We start from the raw sequence: 22,103 nt of genomic DNA, 5'->3' as shown, positions 1-22,103 counted from the left end.
CACACAGAACCAACAGATGGAAGTGGGGGGGGGCATATCTCCATACATACCAGTGCAAAAACAGGGGAAAGGTAAGTCAGCCCCAGTAGAGTCAATGGGGCTCACTCCCAGGGATGCGTGGACGGGAGAAAAGCCTGCCAGCGGCTCCTCTCCCAGGGAGGAGCCTGCCAGGTGCTCACTCCCTGGGCTCCCTGGGCTCACTCCCTAGACTCACTCCCTAGGCTCCCTGGACTCACTCCCTAGGCTCCCTGGACTCACTCCCAGGGCTCGCTCCCTGGGCTCACAAGCCTGCCAGGGGCTCACTACTAGGGATGCGTGGACGGGAGAGAAGCCTGCGATCGACTCATTTCGCCTGGAGATCGACTGGTAGCTCGTGATCGACATAATGAGCACCCCTGTTCTAAATGCAAAGTAATTTATTTATTTATTAGATTTGTATTTCGCGTTTCTGCCAAAAGGGCACCCAAGGCGATAACAAAGTAACTAATCTTCCACCTATTTCTAGTGAAAGGAGCTTGGCATGAAGTTCCTCAGTCTGGTAGCAAAAGTTAAAATGTTAAAACCCTGGCCAACCAGAACTAAGGACCAATACATACAATTCAGCAGAATCAAATGATAAGGTTTCCCTGGATTGTATCAGTTCAGTCTCTGGTAATATTTCCTATATGAATGTTACCCTTAGGAACAAAGCTGCTAGTGCACAGAAACACAGTATGTCAGGAAGACAGCTAGGCTGAACTAATGAGCAAGGAGCCTTTATTGCTTGGTGATGAACAAATATCATAGAATCATAGAGATGGAAGGGACTTAAAAGATCCCTTCAATCCCCTGCCTGTAGCAGAAAAGTCTCCTACAGTATCTCCAGCAGGTGCTTGTGGAGACTCTGCTTGAGATTTCTAGTGAGGGAAAATTCACCACCTCCCTCTGCAATCTGTTCAACTGCCGAACTGCCCTTACAACTCAGAATTTTTTCCTGATCTCCAACTGGAAACTCTTCTCTTGCAGTCTGTACCTGTTGGTTCTAGTTCTACTTTCAGAGGCAGTTCAGAACAAGTTTATCCCTTCTTCCATTGACAGCCCTTCAGTTTTTTGAAAAGTGCTATCATATCCCCTCTCAGCCTTCTCTTCTCCAGGCTGAATATACCATGTTCCCTCAATCCAGTGGTATTCAAACTGGGGCGTTGCGCCCTTAAGGGGCAGGGGCAGGGGCAGGCAGGAGACAGGGGGAAGGCTCAAGCCTCCTGCAGCCTCCTGGGGGTGCGGGGAGCCCTGCACAACTTTCGGCAGAGCTCCCCAGGTCAGCACAATCACTCTGCTTTCCCGCCTGACGGGGCTGTAGGGGCTGAGGTACATTCCCCAGTCCCTGCAGCAGCTGTCCCTGTGTGCAGGGAACCCTGTGCAAGCACCTGCAGGGCTCCCCAGGTCAGGGAAAAGGAGAGTGGGGCGATCTCGCTCCGCTTCCTGGGTATCGCGTCGCTGCCTTCCCTCTGCCCTTGCTGCCTCCCCCCCACCCCCACAAAGACTTACTGCGGGTTTCAAACTCCCAGAGAGTTTCAAACTCCCAGAGAGTTTGAAAACCGTAGCCTCAACCTTTCCTCATGGGGCTTGTTTTCCAGCCCTCTGATCACCCTAGTCGCTCTCCTCTGCAGTTTGGCTGCATCTTCCTTAAGGTGAGGTGCCCAGAATTGGACACAATACCCAAGGTGACGTCTAACCAATGCAGAGTAAAATGAAACCATGACTTCTCACAACTTGGAAGCTACGGTTCTACTAATGCAGGCTAAAATTGCATTTGCCTTCTTTGCAGCCGCATCACACTGCTGACTCATGTTCATCCTGTGATTCACTGCAAGTCCAAGACCCCCTCACATGTTGTGCTGCCAAGTCAGGTATCTCCCGTTCTATACCTGCATGTTTGGTTATTTTTCCCTGCATTTGTCCCTTTGAACTTCATCTCATTCATTTCAGCCCAGAATTCCATTTTGTCTAGGGCAGTGTTTCTCAAACTGTAGGTCAGGACCCACTAGGTGGGTCGCGAGCCAATTTCAGGTGGGTCCCCATTCATTTCAGTATTTTATTTTTAGACTTGATGCTGCCGAGGTATGTGACTGCATTTGGGGAAATGTTACAGGCCTGTACTTTGAACAAGCTGCTATGAATATTCTTTTAACAATGAAAGTCAATGGGACTTACTCCTAGGAAAGTGTGGGTAGGATTGCAGCCTAGGATTATTAAAAATGTTCTTGCTTGATGATGTCACATCTGGTCATGTCATCACTTCCGGTGGGTCCTGATAGATTCTCATTCTAAAAAGTGGGTCCTGGTGCTAAATGTGTGAGAACCACTGGTCTAGGGCTTCCTGAAAGCTTCTACTGTCTTTTATTGTGTTTGCTACTCCTCCCGGCTTGGTGTCATCTACAAATTTGATGAGTTATCCCTTCATCCAAGTGACTGATGAAGATGTTAAAGAGAACCACGCCCAAGTCAGAGCCCTGGGGCAACCCACTCTAAACCGTCTTCCAGGCCAGAGGCAGGCCTGGGCTTTCCACCACCTGGGTCAACTCCGCTACCCTCCCTGCCCCTGACCCGGAAGTAATTGCAGTGACATCATTGTTACCGCAATTACTTCTGCGTGGCTGCTGCCTCTGTTCCCCCCTTTGAAACAAAAGGGGAAGGAAGGAGACAGCCCAGGCTTCAATGGAGTGCTTTGGGGCCGCTGGAAGCGGTGTCCTGGACAGAGGTAAGCATCACTTCCAGGAAGCATACCTCCTGGGCGCCACTTCCAGTGGCCCCAGAGTGATCCGATGGAGCCTTTCGCATTGCTTAGAAGTGACCCAAAAGGTTTTTTTTTCCATAGGAATTGTTTCTGACTGTGCCTGTAGAAGCTGCTTCTTAAGGAGCTCCCACCCATCTTGGGACCCTTTCCCCATTCATTCATCAACCCATGGGATCCTACCTATCATTTCTCTGAGCTTATTGAAATCAACCTTCCTGAAATCCAAAGTACAGCTTTCTTGCATATTCCTTTCGTTTCCCATAAGATTGAGAATTCCAGTAGTTTGTGATCACCTTTCCTCAGGTTCCTACTACTCTGATCTCATCAACCAATTCCTCATTCGTTAAGATCAGGTCAAGGAGGGACCCTCCCCTTGCTCCTTCCTCTACTTTCTGGAAGTTATCTTCCAGGCACAACAGAAATTTATTGGAGCTCCCATGTTTGGCAGAGCACAGTCCTAATCCACTTTTCAGCACCGACATAAGGGCAATGCAGCTCCTAGGTATGGAAACAAACTACTTTAAGGAGGCCTCCATGAGTGTCCCCCAACTGCAGGATGCAACACACGTCCCATTGGCACCGCTATGCCAGTGCTGGAAAGTGGGTTAAGATTTGGGCCTTAGTCTCCCAACAGATATCCAGATAGTTAAAGTCCCCCATTACAACTACCTCATGTTTCCTTGTAATGTCTGCCAGCTGTTTCAAGAAAATATCATCCACCTCCTCCCCTTGGCCTGGCGACCTATAGTAGATGCCCACCACAATGTTGCATTTGTGACTTTTCCCCCTAATGTTCACCCAGATGCTCTCCATAGGGCTACCTAGACCTTCTGTTGGACTTCTGAGCAGCTGTATACATTTTTGACATATAATGTTACTCCCCTCCTCTTTTACCACATCTGTTTTTCCTGAACAACTGATAGCCTTCCATTTGTGCATTCCAATCATGAGAGTCATTCCACCAGGTTTTAGTTATTCCTATCAAACCACATATGCCACAGGATGAACAGATACAGGGTAGGAAAAGCTTTATCATATAAACTGACTCTCTGCTGAGAACAATTCTTTGTAAAACTACTGAATGCTTGTGCCTCTTTCAGTGTTCATTAATGACTCAGTAGAGCTCATTACCAAGTCAAGAAATGGTAAATTGGAAATTCAATTCCGAATTTTTTTCTATGAAAAAACAGGATACTCCAGGGAGGTTGTACCTTGTTCTTCTCCCCTTGCAAATGGCGACAACCATGAGGGCAAGAAACAGAGAAAGCTAATAGACTATCTTAGAAGCCATCTGCTACAGCATGCATTCTTAGAGCCTGATCCTGTGGTCTGCGCTCCACGCCATGGACCGGTTGCAAACGTGCCGTAAGGCATGTTTGCGGGGCTTACTGCCGGGCTCCTGCTGGAGCTAGCCCAGTGCCAGCCAGAGCTGGGTTGGCACGCGGTGGGCGCCTGGGTTCCGTGGCTTGGCGATCTCCCAGACTGCGGAACAGGAGGTGGGGGCGTGGCTGGGGGGAGGCGTGGCCAGGGGTGTGGGGGAGGTGTGTCAGGGGGCTGGGGAGAGGCAGATCCGCGGAGCCAAGCTCCGCAGGATCCAAAGCACTCGGGCAGGGCTGCTCGCCCTACACGAGTGCCTTTACTTTAGTGGTGACTAAAAGGTTGCCGCTAAAGTGAGTAGCCTCATTGCGGGGCTGCTTCCCTTACTCAGAGGAAGGGGATGAATGTCCTCTTCTTCCAAGGAGCCTCTCGTGGAGGCGCAGGATCCGGCGGGAACCTGCCAGACCTGGGCCCCGCGGGCAGCTCAGGACTGGGCTGCCCGACCTGCAATATTCACTGGACAAACACTTACCTTATCCAAGGTCATGTCTGGAAGGTTGGGAGTGACATCATTGCTCTCGCTGTCTTGCTCAGAAATAGGGTCAGAGGCCTCATAACCATACAGTGCCAGCAGCTCCTCAAACGGCATTTCACTGCTCTGAACAAGAGGACAGTAGAGTGTCATAGGGTACTTCCTAAGGTGGACATCAGGCAGGACAAATGCTGAACTGTTGAGAGAGGGCAGCCTAGTGCCTTTTGGGGGAAATGCAAGGCTTCAAAAGGAAGGGCCTACTGAACAGTAAAGTTACTTATGGAACTCACTGTCATACGATGTTGTGATGACCACTATGCTTAGATATCCTTCAAAATGGATTAAACAAACAGACGAGAGGTCTATTGATAGCTAAAGTTATGATAGCTAAATGGACCATGTTTAGAAGCAGTCTACTCCTGAGTAGTTGATACTGAAAGAAAACCCAGTTACTGACTTCATGTCATGCTTGTGAGCTTCCTAGATGCATTTGGTTGGCTACTGTGGGAAGCAGAATGTTGAGCCATGTAGATTCTAGGTCTGAGCCAGCAAGGCAGTTCTCATGTTCTTTTGGCCACATGTTTTCAAGATTATGTTTTCAAAAGGCACACATCTCTTATGTGAGGCACAACAAAGTATAACTGCAGGTACTCTCCATTCCTACTACACACAAAAAGGGTAAGAGATAAAGCTATCTGCCATGATGATTGAAAGGAGACAAGCTCAGAGCAGTGACTCATACAAAGATGAAAGAGCCTCCTCTAAGGATGAAGGTGTTTTGTGGCCACATCTCTGCAAATGGTTAATTTATACGAACAAACCTAAAGCAGAGAGAGGACAAAATTTACTGCCTCTGGAAGGCAGGGAATAGTGCTGCAAGGCTGGAACAGTGACTCATGCAGAGATGCAGCAGACAGCTTCATTTGAAGGTAGATACACAGTAGCCCTTCTAATTAATTTAAATTTTTAAAATGTATTAATTTCTCAAATCATGCCACACCACACAACTGAACATTCCTGTACAGCACACTTGTATGGGTTGGGAACTGTTGTCATAAAGACTAAGAACTCCCCTTTTTTATAACACCCAAAGTTCTCAGCATGCTTAAGACCAAACTCCATCTTAGTCCAGGCAAATAGGGGACATGCTCACAGAAAATCTTACCTGGGAGTCATTGAAGCTCTTCTCCAGCTCTTCCAAGGGTTTTGCTTTCCCCTGTGTACACTCTTCCTCTTCCGTTTCTTCCCGCACCCCGTAGTTCTGGGATAGGATCTCAGCCAGGGTGAACCGATGATCAGCAGAGCCCATGGACACCACTGCATAGATTGGAAAGTGCACCATTAGCCAGGTTCAGTCCAGAGAAGGCTCCATAAGCTTCCATGTGCCACCATGAACTTAGCAGCAATATACCCCCAAACAACATCACGTGTGGGAGTTGGGGAGGGAAGTGGGGAAGAGGGACAGAAGAGTCAGCAGCAACTGGAAAAAGAGAAGAGAGTTTGTGGAGATTTTAGCTCTTTGTACCTGCCGTGGTATGAAGGCTGGGTCTTCCAGAACATAAGTTACGGGCAGGGTATGACACCACCCTTGGGTTCTGCCTCCCAACTGAGGCCTTCAAAAGAGAAGAGATATTATTGAGATACACATTCCTCTTAACACCGCTCCACACCAGTGAGATCAGTAGAAAAACAATCACTAGCTGGTACAGATGGTCTTACAGACTCACTTCCTTTGGCAATGCACATTAAATAGCACTGCCTCCTATTTTTGGCCACACCCCTTATTTGAAGAAAAAGGTATGAAGTATTTCTGGGTACATACAGACTACAATTTCCCCCTCAGCACAGCATAACTGAAACTGAGATCTAGTTCTCACTGAAGTGGTAGCTCTGTGCACGGGCTACACCAACTTCAGGCTTTTCTCCACACCTAAACATCCTTCCACCTAGAAAAGCAGGTGCCAGGAAGAAGCACTCTAGCCTTTCTCCCCCAATATGTCAGCTTTCTATTGCTTGTTTTCAGAATTTCCCAATTGTGCATGCATGGCACAATACATTCCTGGGGATTGGTATTATTTACAATTAAAAGTCTTCCTTCAGAACTCCACCACCACTAGGGATCCATTTCAGCCTTTCTGTGTGCCCAATGTCTGCATGTGAGACTCCCACTTTAGGAAAAGAAAAAGTTATCCTTGTTCAGGACAATTATTTCCTCGTTCAGGAAAGTTATCCTCCTCAGCACAGCAAATGATACAGAAGAGCATACAACCATTCCACACTTCACAGAACTCTTCACCTGCCTGAAGTCTGAAAGCTTGCACACTCCAACAGCAGCCTACTGTATTTCATTTTTGTTTCCTAAGCAAGCAAAAATACAATTTTACTAAAAAATCCCTCCCTTACAACCCATCCCAAATACATACCGCAATCTCTTCATATGAAACTGCCTTGTAACAACAAACCAATGGCCGGGATCAGTTCTCCAAGACCCAGAGCACAAGTTTTTTTTTGGCCCCAGTTGGTACTGGTCAGTTGCTGGGGATTGAATTTGGGACTTTTTATATGTCCTCCATCTATGCTCCATTTAGCTATGAGCCCTCTCCACTACATATCCTTTCTTCATTTTTCCCTTTTGCTTGTTCCTCCCCTTCAATTCTCTTCCCTCTCCCATTCTTCACCTCTAAACCCAGTCAGTTTTAGAAGGTGCACAAGAAAGCAGTTACTCAGCACTCACAGAGCACTATGCACACAGATAACACAGAATAGTGCAGTTAATATTGAAGGAAACAAATCAGGAATTAAAACGTCACCAGAAATATTACACCTCCTCCCCAAACAGCCTTGTTAAATACTCTAAGATATTGCACAGTTGGAGTGCTGAATTTCAAGAGTCAACCATGGGAATACCCGATCGTTGCCTACTAGGAAAATTTTGCAAAGAGGATGCCTTCAACTTAAAGCCAAGAGTGTAATGTGTACTGCAATGTACTAGTCCCTAGTGTCTTATTAGTGATGGAGGATGTATTCTCATTGGAGACTGCCTTAACTCTTGTTGGAAGAATTCAATAGATACCAGGACGAAAAGTTAGGAATTGAGAACAATGCAACCCAAGATAAAACTCAAGACTTTCCATAAGTGGGCCAAAAAATACACTGGTATTTCCAGTGCAGTGGGTGGATACTTTGAATATAGTAGATACACAGGAATAAGAGTGTGCACATATGGGATGGCCAAAAGTTATATCAGTTACAGGAATCTAAAATGACTTCTCAGTTCTATGCAAAGGCAGCATGCAAAACTTAGGTGCTGACTCTTTATGTTCTTGATCCCATCTTCAAGGAATTGGAAACCTTTTTCCAGCCCTGCTAACGCAGAATGCAATGCGGAACATGCTCAAATGAAAAGAAAAAAAAGGAATCAAAATGACATGAGGGCTAGGTAGGAACTTTTTTCTGTCATCTGAATTGGTGGTGGGTGGCAGTTTTTCATCTACTGCACACTGGCAAGGGAGGAATGGTGTGTTCAGTAGGTCCCATGTTTTAAAAATTGGTTTAGTAAAGCGGCCCAAGTTAAACCCAAGCCGCAGTCTGGTGTCTTCATTGGGCGGGTGCGAGGGTAAATAGAATGGCAGATGCAGGGGAGTGGCAGCAAGATGCAAGTATCTTGTGGTCTTGTGTGCTCCCTGGTGGGCGCTGTGAGATACAGGAAGCTGGACTAGGTGGACCCTAGGCCTGATCCAGCAGGGCTCTTCTTATCTCCTTATGACACTCCCAAGAAATCCAGCTCTTCAAATTAGAAATACCTGGTTGATGTTTGCTACCATGATTAAAATTACATTTAGGGATGCACTACTAGGATCACTTTACAGTTGAACTGAACTTTATGTGCAGATGCTTCTTGAGATTGCAAGACCACAATGCAACCTGGGGGGATTACACCTTAAACTTTTCAATCTGGAGTACATCTGATCATCTCAACCAATCAGCAGATCACAAGGTTCAAATTCCAGCTGATACTGACAAGAACTTTGGCTGATGGAGATATCCAAGAATAATTTCAGGAACTATTTGAAGAGATATTGATGCGACTAGGGGTTTTCATAACCCTCCAAAGACACTTTAGGGCACAATTTAAGTTTCTTCTGAAAGCTTGACACCAAACCAGATAGTCACTAACGGCTACCAGAAACAAAGAAGACTGCTCCAAGCTTCATACAACATTTTTATAATAATCAATCACTAAAAACTCAAGTTCAACTTCCTATTTTCTATGAAAGACAAGATGCCAGTGATTCTTCAATTTATTTATTGGAGGTTTATTATGGAACCTCCATCAATAAGAGGTTCCATAATAAACCAAGTGTTATTATGGAGGCTTCACTGAGCTTATATTTCCTCATTCACAAACATGTACATTATTATTTATAAAACAGCTAAAAGGTACGAGACACATTTGCACACTATTCAGCAAGTTTCATAAAATTACAGCCTAAGAAGTTTTTAAAACAAAACACACACATGGTTCAGCTGAACAAAGAAACACATGTAGGCCCTGCACATATCAGTAAGTGGTCCTACATGGAGATCATTCATGTAGATCATTCAGTGTTCATGACTGCTCTTGACATTGTCCTTAAAAGGAGACAACATGACATAAATATTGGTGGAATCAAGTCAGCTTTTGCCCATTCCAATACAAGGCTGCCAACCTTGCCATAGGACAGAGGTGTCTCTATGGTGTTTGAGACAGTAGATCATATTCACAATTAGCCCCCTGCTAATTGGGTAAGAGGCACTTTTTCAAGTGGGTGCTCCTCTTTTATTTAGCAGGGGGAGAGTAACTGACCCATCTCACCCCAGCAGTGTCTGTTCTAGTGGCTGTCTGCTGGTGTTCTTTTGGCATCTTTTTAGATTGTGAGCCCTTTTGGGACAGGGAGCCATTTAGTTATTTGATTTTTCTCTGTAAACCGCTTTGTGAACTTTTAGTTGAAAAGCGGTATATAAATACTGTTAATAATAATAATAATAATAGCCTAATGAATGACCTTCAAGAACTGGAAAAAGTAAAGGAAAGCAGACTCAGTGTTAAGCTTCTTTTTGGAATGTACCCCAAAATTGTGTTGGGGTACTTATTCTCCTGAGATTTATCTTGAGGGGCATTAGAGAGTTCGAATTTATCCCAGCTTGATAAAGTCACTGGGAAAGCCAAAGATGAGGTGCGCGAAACTACTGATATGCTGAGGATACACAATTCAATTTTTCATTTAGATCTGGATATGAAGCAGCAAACACCTCCTTTATGCAATATCTGGAAGCAATGGAAAGGAGAAAAGTGAACAAATCAAGGATGAACCCAGAAAAAGCAGGACAAAATGCTCTATCTTTGTCCTCCAGAAAGGACAGCTGTGTTCCAATGAAGCCTGTCTTCTGTTAAAAAGTTAGGTGCAGAGTCTCGGTCCGATCTTAGATTCTGTCACGGGCTTGAATAGACAAATGGCAGCTACTGAAAAAGATATGGCCACTACGCTTTCTTCCTGGAGACATGAGTTCTGGCAAGCATTATCTATGTACAGGGTATTTGTAACTTCAAGTAAATTACCATTATGTGCTCTGTGGAGGGCTGCTTTGAAAAGAGTTTGTGACCACCTTTCTTACAAGGGACAAGCCACTGGGAGCACATGATATCAATGTTTTTATGGATACAAACTTCAGTCAAAGTGGAATCTCAAAACATACACCACATCTCTTCACAGTGCAGGCCCATTTTCATGCATCTCAACTGGTCCACTAGATTAAACAGATCTGCGATGATCTCCTGACGCCATGCTATCTCAATATCAAAATCTTTTTTGTTTAATCTAGTGTCTGATCCAGTGCAAGCGTAATGCTATCCATGTTTACTCAGAAGTTAGTCCTATTAGTCCTATTATGGTAAACTGGGCCTACTCCGATGTAAGTGTGTATAGCAGGGGTACCCAAACCCCGGCCCTGGGGCCACTTGCGGCCCTCAGGGAGCCCCCAGTCTTTAATGAGTCTCTAGCCCTCTGGGGATTTGTTGGAGCCCACACTGGCCCGACGCAACCGCTCTCAGTGTGAGAGTGCCTGTTTGACCTCTTGCATGAGCTGTGGGATAAGGGCTCACTCCGCTGCTTTTTGTTTCACATCTGTGATGCAGTAGCGGCAGCAAAGGAAAGGCCAGCCTTGCTTTGTGCAAAGCCTTTTATAGGCCTTGAGCTATTGCAAGACCTTCATTCATTCATATAAGTTCATCTTTAATATATTCATTTATTTAAACTTATGTAAATTTATTCAAATTTTAAATGCAAATTAATTATTTTCTTTCCCAGCCCCTGACACAGTGTCAGAGAGACAATGTGGCACTCCTGCCAAAAACTTTGGACACCCCTAGTGTATAGGATTGAATCCTGAAGGTTTTTATCCCAATGTATTATTGGAGTTATTGTGCATTTCAATACTTAAAATAGGAATGCGGATAGATGTGCTGTATGGGCACGCCTATAAAGTCAATTTTCTAGAAAAAGATGTAGTCTATTTCTTTAAATTCATAGCTGGCCCATCCCAAAAATCTCAGGGTGGAGAACCAAGATAGTCCAAATTCACAAACTCTAAAGTCCAGCTGCATCCTTTGGCCCCAAACAATCCCACTGCACTCCTTCAAAGGACTAATAATTTCACTTCTGTCACTTGCACCCTTAAAATGTTTGCTAACCCTACTCATATCCCCTGGAGTCCCCAGCTGCATCATCTGTCAATGGCATTCCTCAATCCTTGGCCAACATCCCCCCAGAGTCCCAACTTCAACTTTGCTCCCCACAAAGACATAACAGTTTCATTGTCATCCCAGCACATCCTTGCAAATGTAAATTGTGCCTCCCCTAATTTGAACTGGTTCTTGCCTGTTACCCAACTCCCCAAGTCTTTGTCACCCCCCAAGTTGCACCCCAAAAGTCCAGCCAACCCCAAAATAACAATTGCTCTGTTTGTCCTAAATCTTTGCTGAACCCCAAAACTCCAGCTGCATTGGTACACCCCTAAATCACTGCAGAACCCCAGAAATGTCTCACTCTGAAGTCGCAATGGGCAACGCTCCGTCCCTACAGCTTAAATAGTTAAAAAGCCCCAAAACCTTTTAAGAAAACTCCTGCCACTCCAAGCACCACAGTTGCACCCCAAAGTCATCACTGGCTTCCCAGAAAAGTCTCCTCAGCCCCACATAAGTAACTAGTGTTCTTGCACCCCACATCTCTGCTGAGCCACCCAAACTCCAGCTGCTGCATGCCCATCAAGGGCACCCCTAAAATCATGGGGGACCCCAGGAAAGTCACAACTGCTCATGTGGCCCTTTGGCTCTTGCTAAGTACAAGCCCCCCCAGACCACTGCAGCTGCTTCAGGTCCATCACCACCTATCCCCCTAAGTCCCACCTGGCCCCCCAACCAGACCCCCCTAAGTCCCACCTGGCCCCCCAACCAGACCCCCACTTCCTCCTCCCCTCAAGACCCCCCCCCAACAAATGTAAGCCCCACCTCCCAACCCTGCTATAGTGCCCACTTGGCTGTTGGGGGGGAACGGAGGAGAGACCCCTCTGCCCCCCCCCCGCTTGACACTCTCACACACACTTACCTCCGCCATAGCCGAGAGTGCGAACGGCTGGGGGGGAGGAGAGCCCCGGATGTGGAGCCGCCCGCTGATTGGCTGCGACGCACGAGCGATGGATGGGGGAGGGGAGTGAGGCAAGAGGGGAGGGGGCAACTGGGGGAGCTGAGAGGCAGAGGGGACGGAGATGTGGGGGGAGTGGAGGTACAAGGAGGGGCGTGCAGATGAGATAGGGGAAGGGGGGAGGTGTGGGGTGGGAGGAAATGTGGGCTGCTGGAAATGTGGGCTGCTTAGAGAGATGGGTCTAAGACTGGGATGTGCAGTGGGTGGGAGGCAGGTGAGGCAGAGCCTCCCCACCTGAGTCCTGTGAGGCACCCACAGCCCGCACACTACAAGTGAGGCAGAGCCTCCCCACCTGAGTCCTTTGACAAGCGCCACCACCCTGTGAGGCACCCAAGCACCCACAACATACGCACTCTGCAGGTGAAGCAGGTGAGGCAGAGCCTCCCCACCGGAGTCCTTCGAAAAACACCACCACCACCTGTGAGGCACCCAGGCACCCACAACATATGCACTCTGCAGGTGAAGCAGGTGAGGCAGAGCCTCCCCACCGGAGTCCTTCGAAAAACACCACCACCCTGTGAGGCACCCAGGCACCCACAACACACGCACTCTGCAGATGAAGCAGGTGAGGCAGAGCCTCCCCACCGGAGCCCTTCAAAAAGCACCACTGCCGTGTGAGGCACCCAAGCACTTACAACCCACGTGCCCTGTGCAGGGGTTGTGGGTGCTTCGGTGCCTTACAGGGCGGCAGCGCTTTTTGAAGGACTCCAGTGGAGAGGCTCTGCCTCACCTGCCTCACCACCCACCGCAGGTCCTGGTCTAAGAGGCAAAATGTGTGGAGAGGTAAAAGGAGCCAGGGGTAAGGATAAAAATGTGGGGTCTACAGCAATTGGGAGGAAGAGTAAAATGGGAAGTGATAGGGGGCCTTAAGAGCATTAAGATGGGTGGCTTTGAGAGCCAAAAGGAAATGAGATAAAATGTGGAAGCAGCAAAATAAATGGTTCCAAAAGGCCAGTGAAAAGAGAGAGAAATGTAGAGGAAACTAAGTGATAGAAGAGAGAGTTGCGGTATAATGGGGGGGGGGGAAGATTTAGAGGATGGACTCTTGGGGTGACAAAATGGTTGAAAAGTAGGGATATAAAGGGCTGGCAGGACTCTCTCACCCATGGTAGACAAAGCCACATATGTAAGAGTCCTCAGTGAACCTCCTGTCCAGGCACTGACCAGGTTGCATCCTGCTTAGGTTCAGAGCAGTTGTTGCATCAGGTGTGTTCAGACCATGCCCTGCGACTTAAGTTGGAGGAGGAATAAATGAAGAGAGAGGTGAGGGTCTAGGAGGGGAGCAACAGGTAAAAGGAGGCAGAAGAGCAAAACACAAAAACTAGGGGAAAGAGAGATGGGGGGGTATGCAGGCTATGCATAATATTTATGGGGTTTTAAAAAAATCATTATTCCACATTGTTGTTTTATTTTCCCTTTGGGAGCCACCCTGATGTCTATGGAGAAAGGCAATATAAGGTTTTTATTAAAATCACTTTATGTGCTTGTTTGTTTTTTGTTGGCCGTGAGAGGCCAGCAGGCTGAGGTACAAATGACAAGGAGATGGTCACCCTGTAATTTCCTCATGGTTTCTTCTAAACAAACAAACAAATGCCCTGCTCTCTAATCAAGGCAGATGGGGACTGACTGGTTATTTGAGGGTGAAGCAATGGTACCTGGCACATGCTCAGAGACATTTCATCTTTGCAGTCTGCCTGTAAAATGTTGCACTGTTGTGATCAACACTGGGTCTCACAGCTTAGGAAGGATGTTGACAATTTGGAAAGATTCAAGTTTCGTATTTATATATGGAATCAGGTGGTTGTATGTATGTATGAATGGTTGGAAAGCAAATGCCAGACAGAATTTCACATCCCCTCATGTCATTGGAGATTCCTTTGGTGATAGTTCATACATGAATGGCACAATCCTATGCATGTCAACTCAGAAGTACGTCCCATTATGTTCAATGGATCTTTTTCCGAGGAAAGTGGATGGGATTGCAGCCCCAGCTGCAAATTATCTTGTGATGCATGTAAAGAACTATAAAGGTGGCTGCTTTGCATAGCACATAATTTATGGAATTTGTTGCTGTGTGCTTTGCTACCACTAACTTAGATAGCCAAACAGGGAGATTAGACAAATTCATGGAGTGGGCAAGACTATCAGTGGCAACTAGTTATGACAGCTATGTGCTAATTCAACATTCAGAGGCAGTATATCATTGCTTGATATCAGTTGTTTGGACGCAACAGCAAGAGAGAGCTATTGGCTTCATGTCCTTTCTGTGGACATCCCAGATTCATCTTGTTGGCACTTGTGAGAAATAAGAGAGTGGACATTTGATGTGATACAGCAGGGCTCTTCTTATTTCTTGCATGAGGATAGACTTGTAGCAAGGGCTGTGCATGTATTCTGCACATAGGAAGAAATTAGGGAGCCACTTAGACTAGAAAACTAGAATCTGACTTGCCGAGCAAAGACCCAAGCTGTGTCCGAAAGCATATATATAACCAGGTCTGGAAGAACCAATGGTTTGCCTAGACGAGGGGTGGCCAACCTTTTTCAGAGAATGTGCTCAAACTGGCAATAACCTTCTAAAAAAAAAAAAATCATCCTGTGTGCCCATGGTAATTGGACTAAGAATGGAAGAATGTAATTGCTCGTGTGCATTTACAAAGTTTTAAAGGAACGATTTTCATTGGCTAATTAGAAAAAAACAATCAACGAGTGTTTAATTTTAGTAAGTACAAATTAATGACATTGATATAAAAATAAATGTAATTAACTAACTGATAAAAATACATATGCCATGCTAAATAACATAATTTTAATAAGATAAATCAAATATATTTAATGTGAAAAAATAAATATTTGTGAAGCCACTAAACTACATATTTACCATTATTATCACTAAATATTCAGTGTTCACTCACAAGACAGAAAAAAAAATATAAACAGAATTAAGCCAATGCCAACCACTTCTATTATCATACAAATACTGATGTATAGTCTTGATTTGTAAGTATGTCAAAACGTGTCATCCTATGTCACATTTTCTCGCAGTGACCAGGAAAGCCAGTGTGAGATGTCTCCTTTGAACACTCCTCACTCCTCCCAGTTTGTAAGAAAACATTCACTGCTTCATTTCGCAGTAATGATAATAATTGTATATTTGTTATGGGTAGGTCTTAAAGAATCAAGAATCACCGCATGTCATGTGCCAACAATTTTTTTTCATGTGCCACCTTGGGCATGTGTGCATGTGTACTGACCAAGAGTCTTCTGGTTTGAGACCTGGTTTATCCTGGCATGTGGCCAGAGGACTACAAATCAGGGAGAGAGGGGGACACTTAACTACCAATGAAAGAAACAAGATGCCCCTATAGAACTTTTTCGAAAGTTACCATCCACTAAAATTGACTGGCAGGAGAGTTAGAACACATGAAATATTTCTTTACGTATGAAATATTTCTATCATGTATTTAATATGTAGAGCTACTTGCCACAGGTTGTGGTAATGGCACATCGTCTAGATGACTTTAATAGGGGACTGGACAGATTTATGGACGGAAAGTATGTGGGGCTGCCCCTACATACTGGTCTGGAAAATGCAGTTAGTGCAGATTGTGGTGGCCGTTGTGGTCTTGGGAACTTGTTGATTCAGACTGCTGCTCCTGCAACTTCATTGGCTGCCGGTACATTTCCAAGCACAATTCAAGGGGCTTGTTTTGACCTTTAAAGCCCTACATGCCTTAGGGCAAGAGTACTTGAGGAACCATCTCTACCCATATGAACCAGCCAGTCCCCTGAGGTCAGCTGGGGGAGCTCTACTGTGTATGTGCCAGCCCTGGTAGAAGCCAGGTTAGTGGAACCAAGAGCAGGGCTTTCTCTGTGGCAGTACCCCTGCTATGGAATTCCTTCCCTGTAGAATTAAGAACTATGCCTTCTGATGAGGCTTCTTTTTTATTGTGCTTCCCCTTTTAAATGCATTTCATGTTTGGATTCTTTGTCTCTTTTGGTTGTATGTACTGTCTTTCATGCTTGTTGTGCTTACAGCACAATCCTATCTTGCACTGGAACAGACAGGCTGTATCCAGCACAAGATAGGGGCCCAAAGTGGCTCAATCACAAAGGCAAAGGGAAACTCTTCCCCTTAGCACTGAGCAAGCCACTGCAGTCCCAGTGGGTCTCCTTGGACTTGCGCAACCTCCGGAGGTGGCATAAGTCTGAGGAGAGTAGAGTGGCTTGCAGCCGCTCCGCGCTGCTTGGGAATGGCGGCTAGGATCCGGTATATCTGCCAGGTCCCAGCCCCACCTCCCGCTCCCCACCTGCCTGCCCCCAGGACCGCCCTCCACCCACCTTCCCCCCGCCCCAGAACGCCTTCCCTCCCACCTCCTCCCCAACCTCCCCAGATCCTTGTGTTGGCAGAGCTTGGCCAACTCAAGCCTCCTCTTGGAGGTTGGCCCAGAGGCTAGTTTCAGCCTCTGCAGGCTGGCGCGCGTCCCTGCGCCAGCCCAGCCAACTCTTGAGAAGGCGCAAACGTGCCTTATAACAAGTTTTCAACCCTCCTGGGCCAGCGCAACGGACTTGCACCAGCCAAAGGTGCCTTAGGATTGCGCCCTTAGTAATTTAAGCTGCGGTATTATTGGAATTCTGCTGTTCAATTTTATTGTGTATCTTTATTGCTTTATTCTTAAATTGCTTTTTGTTGTTTTGCTGTTGTTTTGTTTTGTTATTTTTATTGTAAGCCAACTTGATTGAACTATATTTTAGGGGGAAAGGCAGGATGTAAATCCTTTAAAAAGTATCCCAAACTGTTGAAACATGTCCAATTAACAGATTTGTGGGAGTGCAAGATCCTTTAATCAGTTTCCTACGTTGGCTGAAGTCAATGATGAGCCACTTTTTTTTTTACTCTCACAGGCCGGCTAATTTCAAGAATGCGAGGACTAGGAACATAATCAAGAGCAGCCTTGGAAACCTTGAATGGATTGCGGCCATCAAAGGTATAGGTCCGGGGTCGGGCTAATTCATCCAACCTCGCAATTCTAACAACAGGACCATGGATTATTCTTCTTTGTATTTCTGCAAAAGCAAAACAAAACAGAAGCAAGTGTTGGATTGGGGCTAACACTATCCTTTAATTTCAAAGTATTTTTAATTCCCAGTCTTATAATTCTTATAAAAACACAAATTTTGTATGCATATTACAATAGTGAAAACAGTGTACAGGTCCAGCCTTTTTATACACGGATTTTTTATACACGGATTTGACTCAACACGAATGGCCACTGCAAATGAGAAGGAATGTGCTGATCCCTGGAGAAGGGGAAAAATGCACCCCTTTAAAATCAGTTTAAAAAACTGAACAGTCCTTTAACAATAACTTCCTTAATGAGAGAGAGAGAGAGAGAAAGAGGGGGGGGCAGCTGGCTGACAATCCATCAATCCTTCTGTCTCCAGGCGACACCTCCCTTTCCCCTGAGCACGTCAAAGAAAGGTGATCACTTTGTATTGGTGAAGGGAGGGACTGAGTGGTGCCTTTCTAAGCTCTTGGAGGATGACTGATTGATGGATTGTCTTCTTAATGACTCTTATCTTACATCACAAAGGTCCGCAAAGCTGTTTTTAAATCACCAGAACAAAGAAACTTTGTTTTTTAAATTGACTTGCTATAGTGCATTTTTTGCCATCCACGTGAGTGCTTGGAACAGAACCCACATGAATAATGAGGCTCAACCTGTATAAGGTTTTAATAATTGTATCAGTAACTGACAGATAAAATCCATCTTTCCACAAATGAATTGAGATGTTCCTTTCTTGAGAAGCATGGGAAGCTACCTTAGTCCATTGGTCTATCTTGCTTGATATTTGTCAACACTTGTGAGGGGTAGCAGCTCTTCATGGCTTCAAATTCCTCTGAAATTCTTTTGTGAAAATTCTTCACAGAAATTTTTCTCTGCCCTATGTAGAGGTGCTGGGACCTGAACTTGGGACCTTCTGTCTGCAAAGCATGTGTTCTTCCACTGAAATACAGCTCCTCCAAGATTTTTTGTTCCTTTGGAGCAGTGGTTCTCACACATTTAGCACTGGGACCCACTTTTTAGAATGAGAATCAGTTCAGGACCCACCGGAAGTGATGTCATCAAGCAGGAAACTTTTTAATAATCCTAGATTGCAATCCTACCCACACTTACCCAGAAGTAAGCCCCATTGACTATCATTGGTAAAAGCATATACAGAGTAGCCTGTTAAAAGTACAGAGCTGTCACATTTCCCCAGATGCAGTCACATACCATGGGAGCATCAAGTCTAATATATTAAAAATGAAATATTGTAATGAATGGGGACCCACCTGAAACTGGCTTACAACCCACCTAGTGGGTCCTGACCCACAGTTTGAGAAACACTGCTTTGGAACAACAAGGAGGGTGGCTGGGAGGGGGTGGTCCCAGGGGGTGTCCAAGGGGCTGCCTCAAGATGGCAGCGGTGGCGAACCTTGCTGCTGCTACGATTGGCTAACACTGGCTGCAGCAGCCCATATAAGAAGCATGTTTATTGGTATGATAATATACAATACATATACAAAGTTATAAATAAATAAATAAATAAATAAATAAATAAATAAATAAATAAATAAATATCTGCAATTGGCCGTTATTGTTCATTTCATGTCATGACTGTTACTGAAAATAATTTTGTCGTGGGGTGCCTTAAATGTATGGGCTCCTGGTGACAAATGACCTTGGTATGCCACTGCTCCTTGATAATTAGTAAGTCTCAAAGTTATAGACCAAATTATTTTGATCCAACACAGATGTGGGACCTAACAGTTTAAAAGCCCAAACTACGCTCATAGTGGCAGCAGTCAATAAACATGGTGCTGCTCTATTCATCTTCGTCTAAACTTTCCAAATATCTGAATAGTATTATTTTAGGGTGAAGTGGCAGTATGTAACCGGCTGTCATTTTTTCCAACTTCATTCAAGACATTCGTCCAGAAGTAGCCTTTCATACAACCCAATCCTGAGCTGCTTGGCGCCCAGAGGAGCAGCGGTGCCAAAATATCTATGCCTGCATCCTATGGGTGCTGCGGTAGCCACTGGAATCTCCTCGGGGGAAGGGGACATTTGTAAGAGAACGGTTTATGGGCACAGTTTCTTCAATGGGTCTCCTCCAGTCTGCACTGGCTATTTTGCTGGATCTGGTTGAGCAGGGCTCCACCAGTCCCACCCACCGTCCCTCCCCAGTTCCTCCCCCATCTCACCCTCCCCCTGACAAATCTTATTGCTCCCCAGAGCTCTTCCCTTGCTCCAGGTGGCATCTGTCTGGTGCTGGGCCAGTGCTGGCGGTATCTGCACAAAGGATGCCGTAAACATGCTTTATGGCCCATTTATGACACACAGTGCCAGTGGTAAACTTGTACTGCCAGTGCATAAGAGCTCAGGATTGGGCTCTTAGAAAGGTCAACATTTGGGACAATGCAAAATATTCCCGATTGTTGGGGTTTCAGGACAACTCATTCGTACCATAGGACCTACACTGTAGGTTGCAAAACCCAGACTTATTTCCAGCCTCCAGGGTACCACAGGTGCTAAAAAAAAAAGAGGTCCTGGATTGTGTTACCACCGCCAGTCCCTGGCAAACACCAGTTTGGCAGGGAAATCGTGGTAGGATCTTCTTCTCCTTTGACAGCATAGAAGTAATGATAAAACATCTCAGAGCCAGGATGGTGTACTGTAGTGTTGGACTTAGACCATGAAAGATTCAGATTCAAATCCTCTCTCAGTCATGAAAGCTTCCTGGGTAACCTTGGACTCTCAGGGTTGTTGCAAGGACAAAAGGAGGGAAGGAACTATGTTCAAGTGTGCTACCTTGAGCATACTAAGTATGCTCCTGAGTTCTTTGGAGGGAGGGTTCTTTGGAGGGAGGTAAATGTGAAAAATAAATATTTGTTCCTGCCTGCTGGAGTGGGTGACAGGACTGGGAAGGATGGAAGACATCCTGTTAGGTTTTTTTTTAAAAGTCCTACTTCTGCTTAAACAATTTCTCATGTTCAAAGCACATATTCAGTCACCCTGACAACAACTCTGTAAGGCAGGACACTGTTATCCCATATTACAGGGTCAGTTAAGACATGAGCTGAGGCCTTTGAAAACTTTGCTGGAGATGAAGCATAGAGTTTAAGAAATAAGTACTGGAGATGCCTTTGTCCTGCTCTACTCATTAGCCATGTCCAGTACTACTCTGCCTGCCAACCTGTTGGAGGATGGAGAGAAGGCTTTAAATGTGAGAGAAGCTCAAACAGATCCATTTTGGGACACCACTTGCCTGCAAATTTCAAGCTTGCCAGATCCCTATGGCCATAGCAAAGGAATTACACCCAGCTTCCCTGTAAGATCTGGAAGTCTTTTGGGAGCAGTGCTGCCTTCATATATTGGCAACCTTCAGTCTCGAAAGACTATGGTATCGCGCTCTGAAAGGTGGTTCTGGCACAGCGTCTAGTGTGGCTGAAAAGGCCAATTCGGGAGTGACAATCCCTTCCGCACTGGGAGCAAGTGCAGTCTGTCCCTGGTCTGTCTCCCTGGCTATGGGCCATCCTTCTTTGCCTCTTAGCCTCAGACTGTTGGCAAAGTGTCTCTTCAAACTGGGAAAGGCCATGCTGCACAGCCTGCCTCCAAGCGGGCCGCTCAGAGGCCAGGGTTTCCCACTTGTTGAGGTCCATCCCTAAGGCCTTCAGATCCCTCTTGCAGATGTCCTTGTATCGCAGCTGTGGTCTACCTGTAGGGCGCTTTCCTTGCACGAGTTCTCCATAGAGGAGATCCTTTGGGATCCGGCCATCATCCATTCTCACGACATGACCAAGCCAACGCAGGCGTCTCTGTTTCAGCAGTGAATACATGCTAGGGATTCCAGCACGTTCCAGGACTGTGTTGTTTGGAACTTTGTCCTGCCAGGTGATGCCGAGGATGCATCGGAGGCAGCGCATGTGGAAAGCGCTCAGTTTCCTCTCCTGTTGTGAGCGAAGAGTCCATGACTCGCTGCAGTACAGAAGTGTACTCAGGACGCAAGCTCTGTAGACCTGGATCTTGGTATGTTCCGTCAGCTTCTTGTTGGACCAGACTCTCTTTGTGAGTCTGCTTTCATAAATGGGAGGGAAACAGCTGGTGAGAAGTGGGAGGGCACTCCTTTGCTTTGAGTTAGGGAGCCAAGGAGGAGGGCAAGTGTGATTTAACCCCTTCCCCTCCATATTTGAGGCAACAGCACTGGGAAAACTGCTTCCCCGGGAAACTATAGGTCGGTCAGCCTAACATCTATACTGGGTAAGATGGTGGAATGCCTCAAAGATAGAATATCAAAACACATAGACGAACAGCCCTTGCTGAGGGAGAATCAGCATGGCTTCTGTAAGGGTAAGTCTTGCCTCACAAACCTTTTAGAATTCTTTGAAAAGGTCAACAGGCATGTGGATGCGGGAGAACCTGTGGATATTATATATCTGAACTTTCAGAAGGCGTTTGACACGGTCCCTCACCAAAGGCTACTGAAAAAACTCCACAGTAAGGGAATTAGAAGACAGGTCCTCTCATGGATTGAGAACTGGTTGATGACCAGGAAACAGAGTGGGTATCAATGGGCAATTTTCACAATGGAGAGAGGTGAAAAGCGGTGTGCCCCAAGGATCCGTTCTGGGACCTGTGCTCTTCAGCCTGTTCATAAATGACCTGGAGACAGGGTTGAGCAGTGAGATGGTTAA

At 45.9% G+C, this 22,103-nt stretch overlaps 1 protein-coding gene across 3 annotated transcripts in view; it reads right to left on the bottom strand.

Annotated features, from left to right (window-relative positions):
* MIER2 (MIER family member 2) overlaps positions 1-12,303 on the bottom strand; it is a 34,170-nt gene extending 21,867 nt beyond the window's left edge. For all 3 annotated transcript variants that reach the window (XM_066636370.1, XM_066636371.1, XM_066636372.1), the window contains exons 1-4: positions 12,269-12,303; positions 6,151-6,238; positions 5,791-5,942; positions 4,626-4,751 (exon numbers count right to left, since the gene is read on the bottom strand). In XM_066636370.1, the coding sequence (XP_066492467.1) occupies positions 4,626-4,751; positions 5,791-5,942; positions 6,151-6,238; positions 12,269-12,277 (375 nt within the window). In that variant the 5' untranslated portion in view covers positions 12,278-12,303. The remainder of the gene's footprint in view (positions 1-4,625; positions 4,752-5,790; positions 5,943-6,150; positions 6,239-12,268) is intronic.
* Positions 12,304-22,103: the final 9,800 nt, after the last annotated feature.

The sequence above is a fragment of the Tiliqua scincoides genome, chromosome 8 (genome assembly GCF_035046505.1).
Source record: "Tiliqua scincoides isolate rTilSci1 chromosome 8, rTilSci1.hap2, whole genome shotgun sequence".
Taxonomy (NCBI): Eukaryota; Metazoa; Chordata; class Lepidosauria; order Squamata; family Scincidae; genus Tiliqua; species Tiliqua scincoides.
The sequence above is the reverse complement of the archived record's forward strand: the minus strand, read 5'-3'. Positions and strand labels throughout refer to the sequence as shown.